General features: G+C 35.4%; 5 protein-coding genes and 1 pseudogene across 5 annotated transcripts; all 6 read left to right on the top strand.

Annotated features, from left to right (window-relative positions):
* The first annotated feature begins 1,826 nt into the window (after positions 1 to 1,826).
* On the top strand, positions 1,827 to 2,322 carry LOC114517784 (annotated as a pseudogene).
* Positions 2,323 to 4,125: 1,803 nt separating this feature from the next.
* LOC114517618 (neurexin-4-like) lies at positions 4,126 to 4,668 on the top strand. Its single transcript, XM_028537406.1, has one exon. It carries the CDS (start codon positions 4,126 to 4,128, stop codon positions 4,666 to 4,668), a length of 543 nt encoding a protein of 180 aa, XP_028393207.1.
* Positions 4,669 to 5,873: 1,205 nt separating this feature from the next.
* Positions 5,874 to 9,046, top strand: LOC114517619 (neurexin-4-like). The gene is made up of 3 exons (XM_028537407.1): positions 5,874 to 6,200; positions 7,310 to 7,352; positions 8,224 to 9,046. The coding sequence occupies exons 1-3, from the start codon at positions 5,874 to 5,876 to the stop codon at positions 8,727 to 8,729; spliced, it is 876 nt and encodes a 291-aa protein (XP_028393208.1). The 3' UTR covers positions 8,730 to 9,046.
* Positions 9,047 to 12,300: 3,254 nt separating this feature from the next.
* Positions 12,301 to 13,010, top strand: LOC114517813 (neurexin-4-like). Its single transcript, XM_028537639.1, has one exon. The coding sequence runs from the start codon at positions 12,316 to 12,318 to the stop codon at positions 12,811 to 12,813; it is 498 nt and encodes a 165-aa protein (XP_028393440.1). The 5' UTR covers positions 12,301 to 12,315; the 3' UTR covers positions 12,814 to 13,010.
* Positions 13,011 to 17,435: 4,425 nt separating this feature from the next.
* On the top strand, positions 17,436 to 17,936 carry LOC114517859 (neurexin-4-like). The gene has a single exon (XM_028537691.1). It carries the CDS (start codon positions 17,442 to 17,444, stop codon positions 17,934 to 17,936), a length of 495 nt encoding a protein of 164 aa, XP_028393492.1. The 5' UTR covers positions 17,436 to 17,441.
* A 2,822-nt stretch (positions 17,937 to 20,758) lies between these two features.
* On the top strand, positions 20,759 to 21,311 carry LOC114517806 (neurexin-4-like). The gene has a single exon (XM_028537628.1). It carries the CDS (start codon positions 20,774 to 20,776, stop codon positions 21,278 to 21,280), a length of 507 nt encoding a protein of 168 aa, XP_028393429.1. The 5' UTR covers positions 20,759 to 20,773; the 3' UTR covers positions 21,281 to 21,311.
* The last annotated feature ends 2,039 nt before the right edge of the window (positions 21,312 to 23,350 follow it).

The raw sequence follows: 23,350 nt of genomic DNA on the forward strand, positions 1-23,350 counted from the left end.
AATCCTTCATTTAAAATGCTAAAAGTCATTTTAGCTGAACTATGGTGCAAACCCGAACAATATTAATATTCTTGCATATTTAAGTGGTTGCGTTCTTTTTGGGACACCCTGTATAAATACAAAGGTGATTATTGAAAATTCTGGCCTGTGATTGGTCGAGCGATATGTAAATATATGTAAATGATTATTTAAAATCTTACAATTACAATGATTGTTCGCTACTCGAGAGTTTCACGATCTTTAACGTTCTAACGGATCCTAAGGCTCACATCATTACGATAGCACACCAGCTCTTACACTATATTTTTGCCCGCTGCCGATCGGTAGGGATGGAGACGGTATCCGAGCGAAACGGTCGGGCTAGGGGTGAAACGGTGTTTCTTTTGAGTTTGCTGTTTTCGGCGCAGATAATAACTCAACGAACCATGCTATTTTAACGGTACCTCCTCCATCCCGTGATCAACTGTCACACGTGAGTCACTGAAGTGAAACCGTGGAATAAACGATACGAACATCAAAGTACACACACACACGAAACAAAAAAAAAACAAACCTGTAAATGTGGCGATCATTAATGAATTTACCTTTACCCCAAACACCAATTCCACGACCAAAACGGGTGTGAAAAGAACTGTGCTTAATCCTGCAAAACAAACTAACAAAAAAAAAAAAAACCCCAGCGAGATTAATAAGACGCTTCTCCCGTAGAGTTCACAACATCGCGTGAAGTCGTTAGGGAAAGGGGCGGGATGGGTCACGCAAGCAACTAACAACTCGATCAGGCAAACTGGGCTCATATTTGTACTCACCGGAGGGGGCAAGTAGCCGACCGGACAAGCGTCCTAGGACCCGCGACACTACGATACGAAGACCCGTATAACATTAACTTCCTTTATTATTTAATAATAAATACATTTAATAATCGATCATCATGAAAGTGAAACTCTAAGTAGCGCATAATCATTGTAATTTTAAGATTTTAAATAGTAATATAATAATAATATAATATATATATTCTTTTGCCTTTTCGAACAAGAAGATTACTTTCGAACAACTATTGGTCTTAAAACGAATATTTGAGCAGTTTCTTTTGACTGCCAGTATGGTTTTTGATCTTGAAAATCAACCTTGAAAATCATTCAGACTATTGGGAAAACAAAACTCACTATTTCCTTCGGAAGCATACATTAAGTGTATAATATTCGCAGAGCCTTCGGCGAATGATTGTTAAATAGAAACACGGGAAAAAATGCATGTTTTCCGTTTCTTTTATAGTAAACTCAATAAAAGGTTTTGTACAAATATTATATTTCGATTCAATTACAAATTCTCATTACATTACTTTGTTTTTCAATTTCACGCGAATATACGTTCATTGTTGTGGTGAATCTGCATGAATAAAATATTCTGGAAAATTGAAAGTTTGACCAGATACATGCATTTAACTTTAACTTTATTTAGTTCATTCAACTTCATTTTAACTTTATGCAACTCGAGATTTACATTCATAAAGACTCAGGCATGTTTTTCATAGCACAGCTGAGGCATAAAATTTCCTTATGAAATATCCTTATTTCCTTTCTAACAGGAGGTTTTAAATTTTGACCATTATTGTACAACAGTGGACGAACTTGGCGTTGCTTACCAAAATCTTTTTGTGTGTCGATATACTAGTAACTATGACCGCTATTTCTTCAGGTATTTTTAATCGTACCAACAAATCAGCCCCATTTGAAACTTGCACGATTCTACGATCAGAAAATCGTTCAGCTGAAAGTGGAAAGCATTTCATAAAGCCAGGAGGAATTAACTACAGGGTGCCTGTATTTTGTAACATGACCTCGAAGAATGGTGTTGGTGTAACAGAAATTGGACATGACAGTGAATCACGAACATTTGTGACCGGATATGAAAGTCCGGGCTCCTACCGACGAATGATTAAATATGAAATTTCCATTGACCTGATCTTTGCCATTATGAACCAGTCCAAGAATTGCGAGCAGTTTATAAAATATGAATGTTACAATAGTATTGTCTACACTGCTAATGGTAAATCAATAGCTTGGTGGGTATCACGTCAAGGCACAAAGATGAATTACTGGGGTGGAGCGGCAGTCGACAGTGGAAAATGTTCGTGTGGAATGACCAACAGCTGTGCAGGTGGAAAAAAATTGTGACATGAATGACAACGCATGGCGTGAAGACAGTGGGTACCTGACAGACAAGAACACACTGCCTGTTGCTGAACTGAGATTTGGTGATACTGGTGCTTCTTTTGAGTCTGGCTATTATACACTCGGAAAATTACGATGCTGGGGTTAAAGAAGGAAACAAAACGCCTGATGTAGCTATTTTATGTAACTTTTGCTGTGGCCTAAATAATCAACATATGCAAATTTTCACCGCACAGAACGAAGCACTGGGAAAATTTTTGAACAACCTTGATTGCATCGCAATAAAGAATTAATTGTAATTTTAAACACTCTTGCATCGCAAAAAAGAAACAAAATGGGGGGATAGTGCTTTGAATATATTCAAACTACTAAAATAAAAGTTCAGTTCAATCGTGAACGCACGCCATGAAGGTTTTTGAATGCTTGATATGGTAGAAAATTCGAGCAAAATTCGAGACGTCGCTATACTTTTTCTATTATCTTGCGTCAATTTGTGGGCATCACATCAGTGTATTCCTGTGGGTGGGCGTTAGATCATGTAGTGTTGACGCACAGCATGACGTCAGAGTTTAGGACCAGAAATTTTCACCCAAAAGAAGGTGGAAGTTTTTAGACATGGTGTATAAACAATATAATATATATCGCGAGGGCCAATATTTCGGAATATATTTTCGGTTTAATTTGGGCGTAGTTGGGCTTTCGACTTTTTGCCTTAAAACAAAAGAAATTCCAAAGCTTACATGTTCCTAGCCCTGTATAATTTTTTCATCTGGAGGTAGGAGATTAATAATATTTACTTCTCAATATTATTTCATTTTAATCACTACTGCGTAATGAAACGAATAATCAATGAATATCTTTTTCTTTTTCTTATATTTACTTCAGGAACCAGATCAAAAGAGCAACCCACCACCCTGATCAGAAAATCCTCCCACAGGTAAAATTTTTATACACTTGCCGTATGCATATTTGGAATTCGGCTGCAGCTTAGGCCGTAGCTAGGGAGCGTAATTAGGATGTTGTATTTAGGATATAGAAAACATTTCCCGTGTTTCTATACAGTTATAGAAACACGCGTGGGAATTTGGGAGAACGAGAAATAATCAGTGGGAAAACGAGCCCGTAGGGCAGAGTTTTCCACGTTATTTCGAGTTCTCCCAAACTGTATAGAAACGCAGGTCGACAAAATGTTTCTATTTCTTTTATAATATAACTCAATAAAAAAATGTGCATGTACAAACATTATAATCCGATTCGCCCTATACGGGCTCGTTTTCTCACTGATTATTTCTCGTTCTCCCAAACTCCCACGCGTGTCTCTATAACTGCATGTATACTGTTTCTTAAATATATAAAATCTTTACATAATTATAAAAAATCTTCAAGAGAAATCAACGGGTCAAATAAATCAAGAATAAATCAATAATATGTATTCCCTAAATTTGACTTTGACCTATGCCCTTTGCTACAACTCGAAATAACGTCCTGTCACCACCAGAACGAAATGTTTTGTTATTTATCTATCATTTAATTGCACTTGATACGCCTGTATATTTTATACAACACTAATTATCCTCACCTCGCAGTCATAATTTCGACTTAGTTGGACCTGTCTAGCTTTTTGCTACGTACGTGACACCGGTTATGACACGGGTGCATCATCGATCAGTAACGTTATATATCCTACCATAGCTGGCCCATTAAATGTTGTTAACTTTTGTTATCATCAAGTAAATGTTGTCATTTTACAATTAATATTAAAGATGTTAACGACACATCTTTTCGCAACGTTTAAAGCACCTTTTTAAGGAATATTTTCAATAACAAGTCGTACCTAATTGCAGGTGAGACGTCTTGCACGACTATAAAAAAGAAAAATCCGTCAGCTGGCAGTGGAATGTATTTTATAATGCCACCAGGATTGAATTTCGTGGTTCGAGTATTTTGTAACATGACTTCAAAGAATGGTGTTGGTGTGACAGAGATTGGACATGACAGTGAATTAAAAACACATGTAGACGGGTGTGAAGATCCAGGTTGTTACAAGCGAACGATCAAATACACCATTTCCATGGAGCAGATTGTTGCCATTATAAACCAGTCCGAGAATTGTGAGCAGTTTATAAAATATGAATGTTTTAACAGTCCTTTTTCCTATTCTGGTGTTAAATATGGTTGGTGGGTATCACGTCAAGGTGCAAAGATGAATTACTGGGGTGGAGCGGCAATCGACAGTGGAAAATGTGCCTGTGGAATGGCCAACAGCTGTGTAGGTGGAGGAAACTGTACTTGTGACGTGAAGGACATGAGATTGCGCGAAGACAGTGGATACCTGACAGACAAATACACGCTGCCTGTTGCTAAACTGAGATTTGGTGCTCCGGATGACTGGTTAGAGTATGGTTTTCATACCTTGGGGAAATTGCGTTGCTGGGGTTCAAAGGCAGAATCTGCAAATCCATTTCTGCGACGCTTCGGGACTGGTTACTTTTAACTATAAAGAGCGTTTGAAAAGTTAGAATCTGTTGTTTAAAAGTTATTAATCTGTTGTTTAAGCAAGCCGTGGTAATTTTTTAATATAAGGGTGTCGCCTTAAACTTAACTTTATGTTCAAAAGCCTAAAACTGCTGTTTAAACGTTTTAGCCGAAAGGACCAGTTTCTAAAAAAGCTCAGCGACGTCACAAAATTGCCCTACGTTTGTGGAGTATACCGCTTTCGCATGTGAAATTGCAGTCTCGTATCAATATCGCCGCCGTTTTAGGAGCAAATTATATCAGATCACTTAGGCTATGTACACAGGGTAACGTTTTCGAGCTTTTTCATATTCGTTTTCATATCAAAACGGTTTCAAACATGCACTGTGAATTTAATATACAAGTCGAGGCTAATAAAAACATATTTTAAAAGCATATATTTTTCCTTTGATTGTGTTTTTAGGGCGTCTATGTTAACATGTTTAAAAGATAGAGCACAAGGGTTTTGTGTCATCTTTCAAAAATATATTGTTTGTTTGTGTTTTGTGAGTAGTTTAGCGCTTACTAAATCGAAAATCGAAACTTTATTACAGTCGGGTAGAACTAAGACTTTGACAGAAATGAAAAATAGCGCGTAGCACGTACGATACCTGCCGGGATATTTCTCGAAAACAAGTATATGAATTTAAATAATATTGATGAAGGATAACTAATTGGAATGAAAACGCTCCGACACATTTAAAAGAAATTAGCTACATTTAGATTTTTTGACATACCAACGGTTTAAATGATAGCGATTTAAGTTAGCACGGAAATAAAGTAATGCTAATCGTATAAGCCGTTGGGGCGTTGGTCTGAAAGTTTAAATACTCAAGGCAATGAGACATTCGTCACATGAAATTATTAATGAGGGGTATATAGCTGTCCTAGTACCTGTTTGCGTTATACAGGATTCGCATATTCACAACATCAAAATTAGCAATGTAAAAGCACGTTTTACCACAAAAAGTACGGTAGCATGATTGCTTCAATATAATCTGCCAAATGAAAAAGTTCTGGGGACAGAGATACTGTAAAAAACTTAATTAAACTTATGTCGTGACCGTATGAATCTAGTATGATATAAACGTTGTCTTAGGGAATTGTGCGTGACCAAAATTGTTGCATAAATAATAAGTCAGCGCTTAAAAAGAAGCGTCAGCGACGGTCATCTTCAGTGTCATTATGGCTGTTTTCGTAAGGGTTAGTGCGTTGATTTTCCTCTTAGAAATATTTGAACCAGGCGAATGCATAGCTGAGAAACGAGCTTTTTTTCGCATTGTAAATGGAAGATATTTGGCAAACAATGTCATCGCAATAAACACAAATGTTACAACCGAGTTCCAATGCATTGTGAATTGCGTCGCGCATGGATCATGTGTGTCGGTTAATTACAAAACCTCTGGAATCGGTAAAGGTCGATGTGAGCTCAACAACAAGACCCTTAACGCATCCGACGATGATGAAAGTACGAGAAATCCTGAGTTCAAACACATTTTTACGCCTCAAGAGGTAGGACACAATCTAGAAGGAGTAATATTGAGCTCGCTAACAACTCACAGAATTATACGAAACTTGTACTCAGTACACGCACGTAAAAGTCTAAATCCTTATAAAAATTTTACACCTTTGAAACAACGAAGTGAATAAATCGAAGGAACTTAGTTTTCTGCATATTTTAGAATGCATTATTCGACCTAGATGTTAAAAAATAAAAATTTAAAAGCATTTATAAGTTTCCATACGTGTACTTGCGTATAAAAAACGCGTAAGTGGCAGCCTTAAAGTTCCTAAATGTCACCTCGATGGCGCGAATTTAGAAACCTTAGCTGGTCGGTGGCATCTTCGACAATTTTATTTAGGTTTATAGTTAGATTTGTGTAGCCCGTACGAAGGAGTAACAATAGGGAGCTTTAGTGACTACGAGTGCAAAATTATCAACCTTAGTTAATGGACTAGGACAAAATTTCGAACATTTCACGATCAAGTATTTATGCACTAAATTTTGTCTCAAAGATAAGACTAACCGTCTTTCATTTGACAAAATTTCAATGAATATTTCAGGACCCCAATTCCAAAAACCAAAATGTCAAGTGATAATTGCTTAACATAAAAGCTAAAATTTAGTGATGAAATAAATATCTAAATGTATACGACAAAGCCCCATGACGTCTGCTGGTCGTCCCTCCCAACACGTTACTGGATGAATTTTTCATCAGTTCACATAACAATAATACAGTGATGCAGTAAAATTTCCTTTGTCGACCTTCGTCGAAAAGCGTTTCGCACTTCCGTTGTATTTTGGGTACGCGTATAGTTTATCACAATGAACACTCGTTGTTTCGAAGTCAGCTGTACCTTTTTCTTTCGAAGCAATAGCAAGGCTAAGTCAAATTTAATCATATTCACAATTTCAAATTTTTCCTTTTTACTATTTTATAAGTTAAATTCCCACGGGCTAAAATTCGTGAACACGGCATTCAAATTTTAATAATGAGTGATTTCAATAGTTTTCGGGTTTTTTGAGACACCCTGTATTACTACAACTTGGAATTAACAATATAATATTTTGCGTGACGAATTTGCATTTCTAATTACGAATTTTCTTCATCTTGATATAGATGCATCCAAGCAATCCACAGATATCACAAAATCTATCCACAAGTATGACTGCAATTTGTTATATATGTATATGCGACTAAAGAAAGATCGGATAAAAAATCATTCTTTACTCGTGCATGAATTTTGAATTTTGGCCAAACTTTGCTAAATAAATAAAGTCAAGCATTGTTTCGATCATAATTCGTTGACCAATAGCATCAGTACACTAGTCATGAGTAAATTGTACTATTGTTCGTCTGTTTGGTCTAATACGTATAGGCAATGTCATGAAACTACAGGCAGTCCAGAATTTCGCGGTCCGAATTATTACAAACACGAGGAAATTCGACCACATTACACCCGCTTTACGTGAAATCCGATGGCTTCCTGTCAAGGAATATTCGTTATATAAACAGAGACGCAATCATGAGTTATAAATGCATGAATCGACTTGCTCCGGCATATTTGTGCAAAATATTTAGTAAACGGGGCGAACTTCACGACTGGGATAGCAGAAATAGGAAGTGACTGCATAATCCCCTATGTAAAACTGCATCAGGCCAGAGAAGTTACCGATATACAGAGCTGTTAGATTATGGAATAGCCTAAACGACGAACTCAAACAATTCTTGTTCGGAAACTTTAAAAAGAAGTTGAAGTCAAACATGATCGATCATTATTATAAACCTTAATCCACATTCGATTATAGTTGTTCATAAATTCACCTTTTATCATTGTAAATAGGTATTTAAAAGTCCTGCTAAAACATAAAATTTCCTTATGAAATATCCTTATTTCCTTAATTACACGAGGTTTTAAATTATGACCATTATTGTACAACAGTGGACGAACTCGGCGTTGCTATACATACTGTTGTTTACCAAAATCTTTTTGTGTGTTTAAATACTAGTAACTATTACCGCTATTTCTTCAGGTATTTTGACCTCGAAGAATGGTGTTGGTGTGACAGAAATTGGACATAACAGTGAATTAAGAACATTTGTGAGTGGATGTAATCCTCCAGGTTGTTACAAGAGAAAGATTGAATATGACATTTCCATGGAGCAGATTGTTGCCATTATGAACCAGTCCAAAAATTGCGAGCAGTTTATAAAGTATGAATGTTACAGTAGCTTTTTCCACAATGATTATGGTAAAAAATTTGCTTGGTGGGTATCACGTCAAGGTTCAAAGATGAATTACTGGGGTGGTGCGGCAGTCGACAGTGGAAAATGTGCCTGTGGAATGACCAACAGCTGTGTAGGAGGAGGAGGTGGAAGAAAATGTAATTGTGACAAGAAATTCAAGGCATGGCGTGAAGACAGTGGATACCTGACAGACAAGAATACGCTGCCCGTGGCTGAACTGAGATTTGGTGATACTGGTGATAGAAGGGAGTATGGCTATTATACACTCGGAAAATTACGATGCTGGGGTTAAAGATTGATACAAAACGCCTGATGTAATCTATGTGATTTTTGCTATAGCCTAAATAGTCAAATGAATTTTCTTTTTGCACTAACTTTATCTGCAAATTTTCACCGCACGGAACGAAGCACTAGACAGATTTTGAACACTCTTGCATCGTAATAAATAGTTAGTTGTAAATAATGTACATCTTCAAACTACTTATATCTTGACAGTTATGATCTTTTATCAGACATACAGTCAGGATTTAGACCTCTTCACTCAACGTTAATAGCTATGCTTGCTTGATGACACTGATAAATAGTGCAAAAATATGGACAGTGGGTTGATAAAGGCTATTTTATTCATTGATTTGAAAAAGGCTTTTGATACCATTGATTATAACATTTTGTTACAGAAGTTGACTTGTTATGGTTTTAATGTTAAATGATTGATCTTTTTACAATGTCATATTTAACTAAAGCGTATAATCTGGTATATAAGGACAAAAATAAAATAATATTATATTGGAAGCCGGTAAATTCAAACTGTCCAATCACAATGCACAAAATGGACTGATTTGACTCCATTAAGGTGCAATTCAGTAAGGCCCCCCAAAAATCAGCCGAGATAAGTTTAAATGGCTTATCGAACATGCAAATCATATGGCCTTGCCACCCAGTCTGCGAGATTTTTTGCGATTAATCGCTGCTTTTGATAAAAGAATATTGTTTTCGTAATTGGATTTTGGTATGAATTTCTCATTACAATCCCGAGGCGATACGATTTAAAGAGAAGACTGATTATTTAACTGTCACTTCGTTGCGAAATGTACGTAAGTCGCTCGACAGACTGGTCTACCCTAGATTCGCTCCTGGATGTATTTTAGCTGTGAAATTAGAATTTCTGACGTCACTACTAACCTAATTCCATTTACTGAAAGTAGAAGGTATTTTATAAAGCCACACCGACTCGACTTCCCAGTTCGAGTATTTTGGGCACTGAGATTGGACACGTCAGTGAATCAAGAACACTTGCATGTGGACTGGTTGCTATAACCGAAACTTTTATCATATTCAGGTGTCAAATATGGTTGGAGGTTATCACGTCAAGGTTCAAAAATGACTTACTGGGGTAGAGTGGTTAATAAAATATATAAATATGTTATGGTAGCAGCGTTCTTAGGTTCGACCAAGCAGGTAAATATGGTGGTTGTGTGCTCGCAAATATAAATCTAAATGTAATTTTGACAAGACTGACCAAGGCCAGAAGACAGCAGTTACTTGGCAAATAAAATACGCTGCCTGTTGCTGAGATATATTAATTAAGCTGCAGTAAATGAGTGTAACAATTATGTACCCTAGGCAATTAAAACAGAAGTTCGCAAAGTAAGTAGAATTAAAGCAAATATTGTCTGATTTTTGTTAACCTAACCGTGACTCATATTATTTCAGATCTATGATTTATTATATCCATTATTATATTTTATTCATTACTTTTAATTTTAATTGTCGATGCGTGAGACATATTTACATGATGAATTACTAATATACAATTCACTATACCGCCATGAATTAATCATTTAATATTATATGTACATAAACTGGCGGTACAATATTGCACGCACGTACTTTATACACAGGCAAGCATTGTGTAAAGAAGTTCATCATTTTAGTGGACCTATATATGAATGTAAAAGCAGAATTTAAAGTTTCAAAAGAATTTCACCAGATTTCAGTGTCGTTTTCAATTGTTTATATATAAAATATGCAGACAGCCACAAGTCATAAAATTTATAATCTGTTATAACATTGTCAAATTTGTATAAGGAAAATGGATCGGAAACGTCAAACTTCCGTTTTCAAAACTTTAATGCTATAGTGCTAAATATATAGTCTTTTTTGATTAAAATTCGTAGATATATATGTAGCGTTGTAGAATCCAAATGTATTCAGTGCCAAAATGTCTGCCTTCGCAAGCATTTGTGCGTTAATTTTCTTCTCAATAATACTTCAGGTTTGCGAATGCTCAAACGTCCAAGCTTTCTTTCATAAAAAAGATGGCAAATACTTATCGAATCATGTCATCCAAACAAAACAAGCTAAAACCGAGTCGGAATGCAGTATGTATTGCGTTCGACATAGCTCATGTGTGTCTGTTAACTACAAAACATCTGGAATTGGTAAAGGTCGATGTGAGCTCAACAGCAAGACTCTTCAAGACACATCCGACGATGATGGATATACGAGTGACCCTGACTTCAAACATCTTTATATAATCAAAAAGGTAAGGGAAAACAAAGGCGTGTTGTTAAGTAAACTCGATTTTAATCTTTGCAAGAAATGTTGTGTTATAATATATTAGTATATTACTCACAACTTCATAAGCCATGCAGTAGCTATTAACAAATTCACGCAGCAGGCGAACTTCCACACAATCAGATCCACATTTTATCCATAACGATCACTTTCTCTAAAATTATTTCTAGAATTCGGAACCAACAAGCCCTTCAAAGACATCACAAAAGAGCTCCACAGGTATAATAACATTCGATTTACGCATATAACGTCTTCCCTCTATGAGCCAACACATGTGAACTTCACACAGAATTCGAAATTTTTGTCATCAAGTTCCTTATCGTTTTGCTTTAAACCAAGTCAAATGCCATCTCCTCTTGATTTGAAGGTTAACTAGTGGATGCACTGAATATTAAGTGGCGCTTTTCATAAAATCACCATAAAATACAAATTATAATCTGTTTAGAATTTAATAGTTAAACAGAAACATGTACGTAGACCACGCACCGGTAACTTAAGATGCATGGGTATAACATACGTCCTGTTGGTGCACAGTTAACCGTGATTGGTGTAGTGGTTGTAGTATAACCACGGTATAACATTTCTATATAACATTTCTATGAACATCATTAATTTTTTTGTGGAAATGAGTATTAAAACTGTGAATATATCCGTTTCTTTTCTGTATCTACGCGGCAAATTTAAGTATAGCTTTCATCTGTTTACGCGTATAATTTTAAATCCTTACCCCTTAGGAGAAGGAGAATTCAAAATTCTGGACAGCCCTATATTGACAGAACTTATATAGCGGATTTTGCAGAAACTAGATCGAAATTTTAAACAATGACACAACGATACTGTTTAGTTCAGAATGATCCATTGGTTATATATCTATGGCTTTTAAAGTAACCTTGTCTATCTTTGTTATTTTTGTATTGCTCTTCAAATATCTAAATTCTCGCCGAACTTTAGAATTTCATATCGTGTGTTCATGTCGATCAGAATGATTTATTGGTTTGCCAGCCCCAAAAAATCACTTACATTCGTTAATGGCTGGTTGTCAATACAATTAAGGCCTAGATCATTAACTTTATTAAATTTAATTGCATTTTCAGACTCAAAATTCTAATTTCAAAATTAGTTATTTCCTATTGTTAATTAAAACACGTTTTGCAGGTGATTTGAATCATAGCAACCAGTCACTAGCCAATGCGATGAAAACTTCTTGTAAGACTTTAGGAACCAAAAACAATTCAGCTGAAAGTGGAACCTACTTTATAAAGCCAAAAGGGCTCGATTCTCCGGTTCGAGTATTTTGTGACATGACTTCAAAGAATGGTGTTGGTGTGACAGAGATTGGACATGACAGTGAATCAAGAACACTTATGGACGGATACGATGGTAAAGGCTCTTATACACGAACAATTAAGTATGGAATTTCTATTGAGCAGATCGTCGCTATTATGAATCAGTCAATAAATTGTGAGCAGTTCATAAAGTATGAATGTTATCATAGTATGCTGTTAAAAGACTCGACTGGTTGGTGGGTATCACGTCAAGGCACAAATATGACTTACTGGGGTGGAGCGGCAGTCCACAGCGGAAACTGTTCATGTGGAATGACCAACAGTTGTGCAGGTAAAAAGAAATGTAATTGTGACAAAAATGACAAAACATGGCGTGAAGACAGTGGATACCTGACAGACAAGAATACACTTCCTGTTACTGGACTGCGATTCGGAGACACAGGCGAGAGACTCAGTAATGGAGAAAGAGAGCATGGCTATCATACACTGGGAAAATTACGTTGTTGGGGTTGAGAGAAGCTACGTCAGTTCCTTGCGACTAATTTTTTTATGCGCTGTATGTAAAATACCCATAATTCGATATCTCATTTTTTTAATAACATTCTCAATATTGATTGTTTGATTTGCAAATTATCTACCTGAACATATCACTGTGTAGGCAACTAGTCATGCAGTTAATAAACACGTTTCTTAGGAGCAAGTAATACCCCGCCTGAGTATGCGCCTCGTTGTCATTTTAGTGAAGAGTGTGACGGCTGCAGTAGCTATGGATTAAGATGAGTTTTCAAATATATTCCATATATGTTTTCTTTTTTAATATTTCGGTTCAAAAAACTGTTATAGGGCAATTTATTTAACTACAAAACAAATTACTATGAAAGTTACTTAAAAATGGGAACAGGTTAGAAAAAAGGCACGAAAATTAGATATTGATATATGAACAATATAACAATGATTTAACATGATAATATGTAGCCTGTTCCCCAGTCCATACTTTTCCGTGTATATGCTGCATATGCACTCCATGCTTTAGTTTTAATGTTTTAGTTTACTGATTAACATTAGTTAGAAGTATAGTAGAAACACTGTACGTCGTGCATGTATGCATGTAATTCTCCAATTGTATTTGTGTTCGCGCAAATTGTGTTGGGATGGTTGAGGGTCTCAGTATAAGGTACTAGATTGAAACATTTAGCATGGTGAAGACATGAAGTATTACGTGAATGTGAGCCTGCGGGAAAGAAAACGAACACGTGAAAATTTCACAAAAGGATCAGTGTTACACTGCACGGACACTAAGTCATCTAATTCTCTTGCTTGTATGTGCGTTGAAACATGGTTTATGTATGGAGTGATTTGGCGAAGTATAATGTCACACAAATATTCATCACTTGTTTAGTTGTTTAGGTGTGCACGGTACGATACTATTAATAAGCTGTCCGAAACTATAAATACGAATAGTTCTGTGTAGCTATAAATTGTAATAAAGTAAAGTAATATAAGTATATTTAATTATATATTAAAAAGAATCTTAAAGAAAGGCAGTTACACTACCAGAAATTTTCACTTAATTAAATGATTAATCGATTTGCCGCAAATTTTTTTTCCGAAGACAGTCGGGCACATCTTTGACGGTCGGGTACATCTTTAACATCCGTCCGTCAATCGCCCACAATCTTATTAACGGAAATTACACAGAAAATAAACCAGACCCTCAAATAACCCAAAGTACTAACAAAAAGGTATTGTCTCTGGTTCGCGATCAATTTAGGAGTTTGCAAAAGATATTTAAAAAGTAAAAAATAACGGAAACCAAATAGTACTAGGCAGGATCCGAACCGTGGCATCCAGCACAAGAACAAACCCCTAGTTCTTGTGCGAATATATTTGCATTTCGTAACAATATTTAACTTTGTCTATATTTGTTATTTTTATATTGCTCTTGTATATTGTGTAATATCAATCCCGAACTATATAATTAAGCTCCGAACTTCCATAATACAGCCCCACGATGCATTGTAAATCACCCAACATTATACCAACTCACTAATATAACCAAGGAGCAGCGTGGCAGCGTCTTCAAACAACTCAACAGCCCTCAGGTCGAAACGTCGAGAAGTGTTTTGTCTATTTTGGCAGTTGTTATACCACATTTGATGCTAATTCACTGTTACAACGTGGAAATATATAGCAATATATTTTGCGTGACGAATGCATTTCTAACTACGACTTTTTCTTTATCCAGAAACTTGAAATTGTTTTGACCTGATATACTTTAACATAATATACTTCATTTAACTACATTTAAACTTTATTCAACTCGAGAATCGAGATTTGATATTCACAATGATTGCATGTTTCTCATAGCACAGCTGAAGCACAAAATTTCCTTATGATAAATTTACAGTGGGTTTTGAGTAATGAGCACTAATTGTACAACATTGGGTGAACTCAGCGTTGCTACATAATGTTGTTTACTAAAATCTTTTTGTGTGTATATACTAGTTACTATGACTGCTATTTCTTCAGGTATTTTTAATCGTATACCGACAAATCAGCCCCGATTGCAATTGAAACTTGCACGATTCTACGATCAGAAAATCGTTCAGCTGAAAGTGGAAAGCATTTTATAAAGCAACGAGGGATTAACTACACGGTGCCTGTATTTTGTAACATGATCTCGAAGAATGGTGTTGGTGTGACAGAGATTGGACATCACAGTGAATCACGAACACTTGTTAGAGGATTTGAGAATCCGGGTTCCTACCGACGAATGATTAAATATGAAATTTCTATTGACCTGATCTTTTCCATCATGATCCAGTCCAAGAATTGCGAGCAGTTTATAAAGTATGAATGTTACAATACTCCTTTATTCCATAATGGTAGACAATATGGTTGGTGGGTATCACGTCAAGGTTCAAAGATGAATTACTTGGGTGGAGCGGCAGTCGACAGTGGAAACTCTTCATCTGGAATGACCAACAGCTGTAAGTGGAAATCTGCCTTTAGTAAAACAAAACCCACTATTTCCCTTGGGAGCATACATTAAGTGTATAATATACCGATTAAGATAAGAGTGAAAGGCTATATTATTTGATTTTCACACAGTAGTCACGCTGTGATGCAAATTAAAACGCTAATAATTCAGTTTTAAATGTCTAACTTGTAGTGTCAATGATCGCTTATCATCCTATCTCGACATGCTGAAATATCAGGCAAAACTAATCCAAAAAAGAGCATTTGGAAAAATAATGTTATTTGTTGGTTCAATACACTTCGGTCTGTATCTTAAATACGAAAATGAACCCATGCATGGAGTAAAAATTAAACTATTTTTTACATTGTAGGTAAAACTTAGACAGTTACATATTAATTATTAACGCGTTCATGGGTTTGCTTCGCAGTTTATATAGTGTACAAAAGACACATTATTTCTCCACTCTATATTAATAGATCGATATCTTTTTTTATAATCCGTGTTGAGAAACAATCTTTCTTTGCTCACATGCATGTGGAACAATGATATGTCAGTTTTAATTGTGATTTTCAAAGTTGAGACTCTTGATATATATTAATCAACATGTTTGATTAGAAAGATTTATATAAGTCCTAATTTTGCCTTTTCTGGTAAACGTTTGTAAAATATAAGGGCAAAATTGAGAAATTCTCCCTACTTGTATCGAGAATTCAGAGATGTATGTTTTCAAAGGTTTACATATAAATAGACAGCCCAAAGTCGTGACATTGTAAATGAATAAAAGATATTAGATTTCATTTTCATATTAATAATGCATGAACTAAACAATATAACCAATAATTAAAATTGGCGTTGGAGTAACTAGTGTAACGTATATCCAGTGCAATAATGTCTGTCTCAGCAAGCATTGGCGCGTTTATTTTCTTCTCAACATTATTCCCGTCAGGAAAGAGCTTAACTGTCCAAGGCTTTTTTCGTATAAATAATGGCAAATATTTAGCGAATCATGTCATCGGAACAAAACACGTTCAAACCGAGTTAGAATGCAGTATGCATTGCGTTGCTCATGGATCATGTGTGTCGGTTAACTACAAAATTGCTGGAATCGATAAAGGTCGATGTGAGCTCAATAACAAGACTTTTCAAGCCACATCGGACGACAAAGAAAGTACGAGTAACCCTGAGTTTAAACACATTTATATAATCAAAAAGGTAAGAAAAAACATATTAAGCTTCATTAATATAGACACAGTCTGCCATGCTGATGCACGTAATTATATATATACAGCACCGAAATGATCTCTTCCGTATCCTTTAATTTAGATAACAGATTTTGCAAGGACGTCACAAACATCAAAGCATCTCTGCACAGGTATATTTTTTTTATTAGCTTTACAATCATGCATATATAATATTTAAAAATATATACACATATAGATATGATTGAAGGAATGAATAACAGAACTAGATCGAGTCCCATACTAAATCCATCCTTCTAACGCTAAAACACAACATATTATACAGACAATAAACTGGCCACGACATAATACAGATTTTACGGGGCCTAAAACACTATGTAAAACATGTAGGAATAAATACTAAACTACTTTACACTTAAAATATGACAATTCATAATTCATATTGATATGATATGATTTTTATATGACAATTCTATGATTATCCAAGCGCCCAGCTAAATTCTTTTAGACTGATGTCTTTCAGTCGAAGTGTAAACGAACGTTAAATTTACATTTTGAGTTGTGGAATTTTTTTTAAATACGACAACTTCCTTGCACTCAGTTCAAAATGTCGCGCGATCGATTTTTTGCGATCGCTTCTTTTGAAATTTGTTCAGTAAAGTTCATCTAATGGGATTAGTTCCCAAAAAGTCGATAGCGCGACATCTTGCACGGAATGAAAATCCGCCTTTACTTGTTCGCTATAGATTTAAGTGAACATGAGCTATAAATATAAGTCCAGAAATATATGAGACATGCGAAATTTAAGCGATTTTCAAACTTTTGCAGGTTTATTTGAGCCCTGTCTCATCGGAATTAAATATTCTTGTACGACTTTAAAAACAAAATTCAACTCAGCTGAGAGTGGAATGTACTCCATAATGCCACGAGGACTGAACCTCCCGGTCAGAGTATTTTGTAACATGACTTCAAATGATGGTGTTGGTGTGACGGAGATTGAACACGACAGTGAAGCAAGAACACTTGTGAACGGATATAACGAAAAAGGCTCTTATAATCGAACGATTAAGTATGGCATTTCTACCGAGCAGATTGTCGCCATTATTAATCAGTCAATCAAATGTGAGCAGTTTATAAAGTATGAGTGTTATCATAGCAAGCTGTTAAAAAGCTCGACTGGTTGGTGGGTGTCACGTCAAGGTTTAAAAATGAGTTACTGGGGTGGAGCGGCAGTCGACAGTGGAAAATGTGCCTGTGGAATGAACAACAGCTGTGCAGGTGGAAAAAAATGTAATTGTGACAATAACGACGCGATATGGCGTGAAGACAGTGGATATTTGACAGACAAGAGGACACTGCCTGTCATTGAACTGAGATTTGGAGATACCGGTGTGGCCAATAGTGGAGAAAATGAGTGTGGTTTTCATACACTCGGGAAATTGCGTTGCTGGGGTTGAGAGAGAAAACATCAAATTGATAAAACTATAATTATTTCTTTTTGTTAATCGAACAGTGACACACTTTAGTTAAGTTCTATTATTTAGAACTTGGATAAGTTTTAAACTTTTCGAGGGTGACACACAAAACTACATTTTAAAGGTGTATTACTGATGCTTCTTTCCTGATTTATTTATTTATTTAAATGAACTGTTGAGGAGTTTAATAATGAAGTGTCCTCTATAAACAGACAATTGGTCTAGAATGATATCTTGCCTAATCAATACGCATATAAGATTACAAGACGCCGGCACGAAATGAAATCAGGCGGCTTCTTGGAATAATTATTCATTTCATGGCGGAGAAAAAAGCCCAAGATTATGATTGGGAATCGGTATAAGACAAAGTATGAAACCATAACGGGACTATTTCTGAAACGCGCCAATTTGCCTAACGAGGAATAACTAGAGAAAGTGAAGCAAAGCAAAGGTCAGCAACTCCAAGTGGGTTTATTTGTAAACAAAACACGAACATAAAGTCGCTAACACTTTAAATATACAATCTGAGTTCATTGATTGCCTCATTGAAGATCCAAGCTTCGTTGCCAGTTGTCATTTTTGAATATAAACCATGATTTTCATGAGTTATTGCGAATAAATTATGATTCCCATGATCTGTCACCAGGCAACGTTAACAAGAAACCACATGATTGATTTTGACCAATCGCGTGAGTAGGTTTAGGCCAATGCACGAAGACCTAAAGCTAACATAAGGCCTTGAACTAATTCGAGGTAAAAAACTACGTTGTATGGGCCGATTTTTAACTTTTTTGCGAACATTGTTTTGTTTGAATTTCGGCAAAACTGTCTGGGTATTTGCTGACGTTTGTAAGAAGCTATATATGTATATACGACCGTAAATGCATGCGGCGGAAAACAAATAGCGCACCGCTTTATAGTTATAGGAAGCCAGAATAATGTGATTTTACGGAACCGAGCGTCTGTGCGCATATAAATTTAGGGGCTTTCCTTTATACGGTAAAAACTGTCAGTGTGTTTCATTACAGACAGCTTACTGGTATTTTTTTAGAGTGTTTTAACAAATCTAAATTCATTTTATTGCTATTTACATGTACCTAGCACAATAAATACACTTTCATGCACCGCTATATTATTAAGGAAATACTCTACCTCAAAATATGACCGTTTTGACCATTTTGGCCGCTTGATGGAAGCGCCTTAGAATGACGTTATTATTTTTCGACCTTTTGAATTTCGATTTTGAAGTAAGGAAACTTGACGTATGTATTAAGTAAAAATGTAATAAAGTTGTAATTAAAAGATGTTGTTTCAATTTCCATGTATAGTTTATTTAATTTATTCATTTGATTTATGTAATTTGATGATGAAAAATAATAATAATCGGTAAAAAAGAGTCATTTGACTGAAAGAATGTCATTCATTTTGGCAGTTTTTAATTTAAGTTTTCAAAGCGTGATATATTTATATATATATATATATATATATATATATATATATATATATATATATCTTAATTGCACTTTGAATTGTGCCTGCTATATACATAATACATGATGCATATATAATGCTTGACGAAATGCTGCAATCACATACTTGCCGTGATTGCATACTTGCCGTGATCGGCATTTTATGGAGATATTTTACCTGCCGTGAGTCGGAGAAAAAAAATGCCATCTATGCATGTGTAAAATAAAAATGGTTCAAAACTACTTTCATATCATGCAGTATCTCAGTAGTCAGATTGACACTTCTCAAATATTTACACACCTGAAGGGACCGTCGTAAAACATATCCTTGTCAAATATATGAAAAAAAAAGCATCTATAAAGTAGAATCCAAGTAATTTAAAATTAATTTAAAGTTGATGAAAAATTATTTTGATTAAAACCTATATATACAACTTCAGAGATTTAGGTATTCAGTGCCAGAATGGCCGTCTTAGTAAGCATCTATGCGTTCATTTTCATCTCGGGAATACTTCAGCCAGGAAAATGCTCAACCATCCAAGCCGTGTTTCGTATATATGATGGTAAATATTTGGCAAATCACGTCATCGAAACGAAACACTCCGAATCCGAGTTAGAATGCAGTATGCATTGCGTTGCTCATGAAACATGCGTGTCGGTTAATTACAAGATTAATGGCGTCGGTAAAGATCGATGTGAGCTCAACAGCAAGACCCTTCAAAGCACATCTGACGATGATGGAAGTACGAACAACCCTGAGTTTAAACACATTTACATAATCAAAAAGGTAAGAAATAACAATTTGTATTAGTTTTTTTTGGTGTATTAATAATTTTGATGTGTCTCTGAAGTTCCAACATTATATACGTACAAGTGTTGTACTTCTACGTATTTTTTCGTGTTAATTGTTGTTACAACTTGCAATTCAGAATCCCGAATCAAGAAGCACTTCACAGACATCACAAAACCTTTCCACAGGTACAGTATGATAAGCAATTTACATATCACATAGATAATTATTATTTTACATATTATAAACAAGCCCAGAAAGAGCAGTACGAAATAAAGTTTTGCTCATTTACGGCTTTGTCGATCGAGCAGTACTTAAATAAACAAAAGAACTCACGACATGCATAAAATACTGTTTTCAAAATATTTTGGAAAAGAGTCCTCAGAGTAATGACTGAGACGGGTTTTTTTGCAGATATTTTTAATCATACCAACCAATCGCGCACAAATGTGACGAAAAATTCTTGCATGGCCTTAAAAACAAAAAGTCACTCAGCTGAAAGTGGTATGTACTCCATAAAGCCGCAAGGAATCGACTCATCGGTTCGAGTATTTTGTGACATGACTTCAAAGAATAGTGTTGGTGTGACAGAGATTGGACATGACAGTGAATCAAGAACACTCGTAGAAGAATATGAAGATGCAGGTTCCTACGAACGAGCGATTAAATATCAGATTTCTATGGAGCAACTTGTGGCTATTATGAATCAGTCCAAGAATTGCGAGCAGTTTATTAAATATGAATGCTATAACAGCAAGTTAAATGACCGGAGGTCTTATGGTTGGTGGGTATCACGTCAAGGTTCAAAGATGAATTACTGGGGTGGAGCGGCAGTCGACAGTGGAAAATGTGCCTGTGGAATGACCAACAGGTGTGCAGGTGGACGTAAATTCAAATGTAATTGTGACAAAAATGACAAGGCATGGCGTGAAGACAGTGGATATCTGACAGACAAGAATACACTTCCTGTTATTGAACTGCGATTCGGAGATACTGGCGGGAGATTCGGTAATGGAGAACGAGAGCGTGGTTATCATACACTGGGAAAATTGCGATGTTGGGGTTGAGAGAAGTCACGTTGACAATATTATAATGTGACTAAAACTATTTTCTTGTTAACTTTGATCACTGGTCTATCAAAGTGCTTATTACAGTGCTTATTGCGGTATTTTGATATATCAAAAGTTTATGGTTTTTTAAAAAACTTTGCAATACATTTTGTTATTGAAAAGTTCTTCATGGATTTATTAGCTATTAAAGTTGCCGTCAAAACGGGTATTTCGTGCATTTCAGAGAAAACAAAACTGATTTGCAATTCCCGATTTCACGCCATGTCCATCAAGAAATTTTTTTACAATAACAAGATGTATTGAAAAGTTTTTTAAAATATACTTTATACTTTTGATATATTCAAAAGGGCAAGGGCTTAACTAATTGGAAAACTTTGCTCTGGTAAACTTTAAAGTAATGCAAAAATTCATTCATGCGCAATGTAAACAATGACCATTAAACCGTCCAACTTAAACCCGGGAGTTACAAATCTCCGAGCGGAGTAAGTTCGTTCGCATGGCGCTTCACGCAGGCTCGGGAAAATAGAAGAGCGTGTCAAGTCTGTAGGTCTACAGTCGTACGTATCAATTAATTCTACAGTCTTTACCAACAAGGGGTAAAGGGATAACTGTAGACTGGATAAACTAATCGGCGTATTTGTTTACATTTTTAAGCAAAGCCAATCAGAATGCCTAAATTATTTTAATACTTCGTGTAAAATGGTAAATAATGTACGGTACCTTTTTACCGAAAGTAGTTAAAATTTATCCATTCTGATTGGGTTACTAAAAATGTAAACAAACTTGGTCTAAAACGAAATTCCCCCTTGTTCTCTTTACCGATTACCGAAGCCTGACGTTAATATGCTATGCAAAGCATCACATATTCATTCAAAGTTAAGTTGTTCAACTAAAATTAACTTTTTCTGTCTTTAATTTCAAATATCAAAGTAAATGCGCTTGCCTTTATATTAATTATAGTAGGTATAGTAATAAGTGTTCTTCAATAAAGTAGTTTTTAATTTCAAATTTTTTTTTCATTTTCAAAGTACTTTCACACTCTGCATTAATAATAATTAATTGCTATTTGAGTTAAAATATATAAATTAACATGCATGTGCAGGAAATGTATCGAATATTTTATCTTTTGTAGCAAAACATAAGTAATCTGTATATTACTTTCAATAGCAAAACTAAAAACATGCACAATAATTTCCTCTTGAGCATATTCGTAGTTTTTGTTTCCAAATGTTTATCCCTAAAAAGACAATTCCGAATATTGTCAAGTGAGCGTTAACAAAACGGATCAAAAATAGAAATTAATTCTTATAGAGTTGATGAATTTTCTATTTTAATTAAAACCTATATAAAGAGCGTCAAAGCACTTTATATTTAGTGCCAGAATGTCTGCCTTAGTAAGAACTTGTGCGTTAATTTTCATCTCAAGAATTCTCCAGCAGGGAAAATGTTCAACCATTCAAGCCATGTTTCGTATAAATGATGGTAAATATTTAGCGAATTACGTCATCGAAACGAAACACGCTAAAACCGAGTTAGAATGCGGTATGCATTGCGTTGGTCATGAAAAATGTGTGTCGGTTAATTACAAAATTTATGGCTACGGTAAAGGTCGTTGTGAGCTCAACAGCAAGACTCTTCAAGACACATCTGATTCTGATGATGGTCGAAGAATTAGTAACCCAAAAGAGTTCAAACACATTTACATAATCAAGAAGGTATAAAAACAGCCATAAAAATTCTGATTAATGTATAAACTTTTGTGTGCTAGTGAAGTGTATTATCATTTTTGAAAGAAATTTTTTCACCGATCTGTATACCCCCTACGTTCTCGCTTCCACGTAATTGCCATACACGAATTCTCCGTGAAAATCGCTGAACTACAATTTGTAATTTAGATTCCAGATCTAGCGAGTACTTCGAAGGCATCAAGAAATCTCTCCACAGGTATAATATATGATTTTTATTTTTTTCAATCAGCAACGGGCGTAATCCTAGCCTTTTCTGTAATCCAATTGACTGTAACAGCGGGCGAAATTTTACGATATCTGACCACGGTCCGGAATCCTA

This window comes from Dendronephthya gigantea, unplaced genomic scaffold (assembly GCF_004324835.1).
Source record: "Dendronephthya gigantea isolate DGI-Jeju-01 unplaced genomic scaffold, DenGig_1.0 000009F, whole genome shotgun sequence".
NCBI classification, from domain to species: Eukaryota; Metazoa; Cnidaria; class Anthozoa; order Malacalcyonacea; family Nephtheidae; genus Dendronephthya; species Dendronephthya gigantea.